This window comes from Sinocyclocheilus rhinocerous, unplaced genomic scaffold, assembly GCF_001515625.1.
Source record: "Sinocyclocheilus rhinocerous isolate Xijiao unplaced genomic scaffold, SAMN03320098_v1.1 scaffold2302, whole genome shotgun sequence".
In the NCBI taxonomy this organism is placed as follows: Eukaryota; Metazoa; Chordata; class Actinopteri; order Cypriniformes; family Cyprinidae; genus Sinocyclocheilus; species Sinocyclocheilus rhinocerous.
Genome location: NW_015633527.1, coordinates 351,921 through 357,350, shown reverse-complemented (window position 1 = coordinate 357,350; position 5,430 = coordinate 351,921). Strand labels below are relative to the sequence as shown.

General features: G+C 36.4%; 1 protein-coding gene across 2 annotated transcripts; it reads left to right on the top strand.

The window, feature by feature from the left end:
• The first annotated feature begins 972 nt into the window (after nt 1-972).
• LOC107744196 (hydroxylysine kinase-like) lies at nt 973-5,076 on the top strand. Of its 2 annotated transcripts, none has more exons than XM_016557718.1 (5): nt 973-1,062; nt 1,671-1,976; nt 2,159-2,301; nt 2,932-3,112; nt 3,193-5,076. In XM_016557718.1, exons 2-5 carry the CDS (start codon nt 1,673-1,675, stop codon nt 3,630-3,632), a joined length of 1,068 nt encoding a protein of 355 aa, XP_016413204.1. In that variant the 5' UTR covers nt 973-1,062; nt 1,671-1,672; the 3' UTR covers nt 3,633-5,076. The 2 variants fall into 2 exon arrangements, with proteins under 2 accessions (XP_016413204.1, XP_016413203.1); XM_016557717.1 differs by having other exon boundaries at nt 979-1,066.
• The last annotated feature ends 354 nt before the right edge of the window (nt 5,077-5,430 follow it).

Sequence of the window (5,430 nt, the reverse complement as noted above, 5' to 3'; positions counted from 1 at the left end):
ATAGCTGCAACTCTTGCGTCATCAGAACAGGGTGTTTAACGCACCACCGTTTCCGTTTAAAACACGTTTTTGCACCGTTTTGTCGGGGCTGAACGCAGCCCAGCTCCACTGTGCATACGTGTATAGCGTTGTGATGACTGATTGGATGCACACTTGGGCTTGTTTGTTAACCAATTACCCTATACAATTTATATGTTTGAAAACCGCCAAACTGACCCCAAACCAGCCCAAATTTTGTCCATCCGCCCAAGCCAATATTTACCCGCACAATAAATTCAAAACCGCCCAATCTGGCAACACTGCCTGTATGCTATTTGAAACTGGTTGTTTTTGCTCATGGCACCCAGAGAGATCAAGGTTAGCATGGCAATGTTAGCCCCTGCTGTTAAGATTCTGTTACTACACCAAAAACTGGTCACAAATCTTTCAGAAAGGTGAAATGCATCAGCATTAGGCTATTTATAAATTTAAGAGATTACGAAATGTACAGGAGAATTCAAAATCCACTGCTGAAAACAAAAAACAAAATTTATGGTTATGGATGGAAATATGTGAAATAACGTTACTCTATTTCTTCATATGTTGTTTAAATCACAATCTCATTTTATAGGGTGTCAGTACAAATCACAGCTGGTGTTAAGAAAAAACATTTTATTAAACTTTAAATTACGTTTTTATAAGCGGAATAATGGCTGCAAACTACACTGGTAGGCCTACACATTAAATATTAATAAACACACTTTTTAATAAAACCTAACTGAAAACCGCAGTAAACAGCAATATATGATTACCGTAGCCTTAGAAACGCCTGCCTACGTGTGTCTTTATTAAAGTTTAGAGCTTGTAATCGTTAAACGACGTAACGAACCGCACCGAGTCATTTTTAAGCGGTTCTTTGAACCGACCGTTCAAAAGAACCGATTAGCACAAACGAGTCACATGAGCTAAACTGCACCGCCAGTAAACCGTTGCTTTCCTGTTATGGAATGACGTTCCACACGTCAGCGACAGCACACGCTTCAAACTCCATTTGACCGAGCAGCAGTCCAGCGACAATCCTCAATAGGTACTGTTGTATTTTAAGCTATATTCTCAATCCGTTACTCGGTTTTTACTTTGCTATTATGCAATTGCCGATCGACTCGTCCCGTTTTATACAAGACAACAAAGAATAAGACTTAAGCCTGAAGCTAAACTTTCTATCATGCGTGAGAATATCATTGAAAGTGTAATTTGCTCATTTGCACGGTTAATTTAGAGGACAGGAATTCAAATTGAATTTACAGTTTGTTAAACCCCCGACGTTATGTACTATTTATCTGTAATAAAGTTTTCAAACTTGTTAAATTGCAAATGTGATTCATCGTAGCTCATTTGGTCCTGAAGTAATTTTTACACGAGTATAAAAGACACAGCTCTGATACAAAGTGTTTATTTTTTATTACTATATGTTGTACAAACAACACTTACCACAGCCAAATATAAAAATTCCGTCATTTACAGAATCTCTCATGTTGTAAATGTCCTTATCTGTATTTTTTTTTTTTTCAACGGGTGAACTATTCTTTTAACCTCTTTTAGTACAAAACTTGAAACATACACTGATTTCTGATCGATGTATTGCTTCTGTTATGAATTGATACACCAATAACCAATTTTTTCATCCTCAGCCATGTCAACAAAAGAATCAAAGCCAAATCTCAGCCATTCCCAGGTCGCTGAGATTATCAAGCGACTCTATGGCTGGACCGTGTCCGTCATTCGCCCGCTGCCCAGTTATGATGATCAGAACTTTTACGCGGCCCCCAGTGAGGGTGGAGAATATGTGCTGAAGGTTATGAACTCTGCAGACAGTCACAACATCACGCTTATTGAGCTGCAGACTCACGCCATGAACTTCTTACACCAAAGAGGCCTTCCTGCCCAGACCGCTTTGCCCACTTTGACTGGCAAACTCATGAGCTTGGAAGAATTTGGTATGAGTACATGTCAATTATTAATTTAATGAAATATTAAGTCCTAAAATGCAGGTTTTAAATGCCTGTTAAAGGTGAGTAAACAATGACAGATCTCAGAAGGGTGTATACATGGATTTATATTGTAACTCATACTAATTAACACATTTATTGATTTTTTTTTCTTTTTTGTGCTATTACAGATTGTGGTTTTGGCCCGCAGAAATATTTAGTGCGTTTACTTACCTACCTGCCTGGCACTACCGTAGCCAAAATTACCTGCAGTCCTCAGATCTTGTATGATGTTGGGAAAATGGCCGCCACATTGGATACAGTTTTACTGCAAGTAAAATCTTTGATTCCATTTATAAAGGAAAACTTCAGTCCAAAAACACACCAAGAATGGAAACTACAACGATAATATAACGTCCACACCAATGGACAACTTAGAATTACGTATTGTTGTTTTTTATTGTTAGTGTACTAATCTTTTAATGTTCTCGCAGCATGCGTTTTAAAGCCAGATGCATTTTGATTGACTGTTCATGTTTTTTTTTTTTTGTTTATCTGCTGAAAAAAGTATTCCTGTAAAATTATTCTAACTATATTGTAACTATGTCATTATAGTTGTGATGTGGATGATTTAAAAAACTTTATGGTTATAGTTAGGGGTGTGCAATATTCACAAAAATTACTTTCTTTACTTTAATTCTGACTGCATTCTAATAGGCTTCATCACACAGTCAATGCTTTTGGACTCTCAAGATGTGTTTTTGTTTGTGTGTGAAATAGTCAATAATGTCGGCTTGCATATCGTTAAAACAACAGTTACAATATTATCACAGACGATAAATATCGCAAACCCCTAGTTATATTTATTGTTCTTGGTGTGAACAGGCCTTAGACATTTTTTGTCCTTTTTTTCCAAATGTTTCCCACTTTATTTAGGCATTTGTTTGTTTTTAATCTTGTACAGATGGAGCATCCAAACATCAGTGTCCTTCAGAGAGCAGATTTTATATGGAATCTCACCAGCGTTCCACTCTTAAACCAGTATATTCATGTGATGGATGGGGATCCCGTACAAAATGTTGTTAAAGCCGTGATAAAGCAGTACCAGATCCAAGTCGTGCCAAAACTACCATTGTTTCGCAAGTGTAAGATGCTATTTTCATTTCAGTGTCAACACTTCAGTGTCAGCGTGCTTTTTTTTTTTAACATTTTTATTGCGTTGCAGGCATTAACCATGGAGACTTTAACGACCACAATCTCTTGGTGAAACCCGATGGACCCTCAAAGTACCAGATCTCTGGGATTCTTGATTTTGGAGACATGAGCTGTGGGTATTTCATATTTGAGCTGGCCATCACCATCATGTACATGATGATTGAGAATCCCAATCCGGTAGACGTCGGAGGGCCAGTGGTGGCGGGATGGGAAAGCGTTTTTCCTCTCAACGAGGCAGAAAGAGACACGCTCTATTTGTTGGTTCTCTGTCGGTTCTGCCAGTCCCTGGTTTTGGCCCGACACGCTGTGATCCAGCAGCCAGAGAATGAGGAGTACTTGATGATCACCGCCAGAACAGGAGTGCGCCATCTCTGCCGTCTTTGGGAGCTGGGTAAAGAGGAAGTGGAAAGAATATGGTTCCAGAGTGCTGCACAGTTCAGTCAACCTTGAGTTGAGTGACTGCATGCTTAAAAAAATATATGCAATAAACTGGGATGCATTGAAGATATAGTTCAGCCAAAAATTTTTATTTGAACCACAACTTGAAATAATGAAAGTCAATGGGGACTGGGACTGTCAAGCCCCAAAATGTCCCAAAAAATTAAAAAATGATTCAAGTATTATAAAAGTGGTTCAAAAAGTGCACAGTAAGTCATATGATAATGTCAAATGCTGTTGCTACACGACTTCTGGCATCAATTTTGAAACTTTGGTAGATGTTATTGGTGAATAATTAAGTTCAATTAGTTTAATAATAATTGTGTTAATTTTTGGTTTGTTCCTCACAAATCTCTTGTATGGCTTCAGAAGACTCTTGACTATAGTGCACATGTAATATGGATCGCTTTTATGATATTTTCATGGTGCTTTATATGGAAAAGAGCAACCAATACATAATAAAAAAAAATCTCCCATTTTGTCCCACAGAAGATAGAAAGTCATGTTTCTGGAACAAAAAGAGGGTGAGTGAATAATAACACAATATTAATTTTGAAGTAAACTAACACTGGTATGAATGCAACATCTACTTTGATGTCAAAACTAAGTATTAATGAGTTAATGGGCATGAGATGCAATTTGGCTACAGCAAGAATATCTCAAGAATTAATGTATGATTATACTCGATGATCCTTAATTTTTTTTTAAAGTTGCACAAAATTAATTACTATCACTAATACCAAGAGTGCCATCATTTCTTTAACAAAGCAGCAGAAGGGTTTTTAATAGTGGAAAGTTCATTCAGGAGGTCTTAAATCATCATAATTTTGTCATCCATTGAGGAAGTGATTGTATTGTTTGTTTAATGCATTTTGCATCTTTAATCTTATTTGGTGCTTTTATTCCATTCCATTTATTCCAAGAGTTAAGAACCCAAATAAACATATTTTCTATGGAACAGGAAGATTTTAAACTTGCACAATTCATAGATTATGTATTATGGATGTACTTTGTCATAGTGATGGAATGTGTTGAAAGGCCCCATAAACTTTTATAGGCTGCCAAGTCTGATTTTACAGCATATGTTATGAATAAACAAACTGCTGACTGCAGCTTTTTATCTGGTTTATCAAAGGTCTTTTTTACTGCACGGATCAGGTATTATTTAATGGTCATAGTTTAGTTAATGCTGAAAAGTAGACCTTACAAGCAAAACATTAACCACAAAGAGCAACAACAACAAAATATTTGGAATCTGGCTGACTAATGAAATTAGAAGACCTAAAGTGTGTTAATGACCGATTAATACAGAAACATGATCATAAAGGCCTTAAAGCCTTCAAAGATATTTTATTTGGTTTTACGGGATACTAAAATGTACCACATTGTAAGTTGCTTTGGATAAAAATGTCTGGTGCCAAATCTATATATAAAAAAAAAATCAAATGTCAACCAATCAAGCGTACAAAAACAAACAAACAAGCGCATTCAAATGAAATATGGTATGCCAAACATCACAGATGTGATTGTCCAGATGTTGGTCCATGTTAAAAAAGACTTTTCTCTTCAAATAGAGAAGTCATTTTGTTTAATATCATGCTGCTCATATGCTTAATATCATTATGATCAGATGCTAAGAAGAACTTCACAAGCAACAATCCTTCAGTAAAAGCAAACATATGGGTTAGAGTATACAGTTATTCTCTCTACTGTGCAACAATGTAATTCATTTTCACATCCTGTTACCTCTATTTGTACAGTATTTGTGATAAAGTGCACCTATTGTCTCTCAGTTGTGCCGAAGAACCTG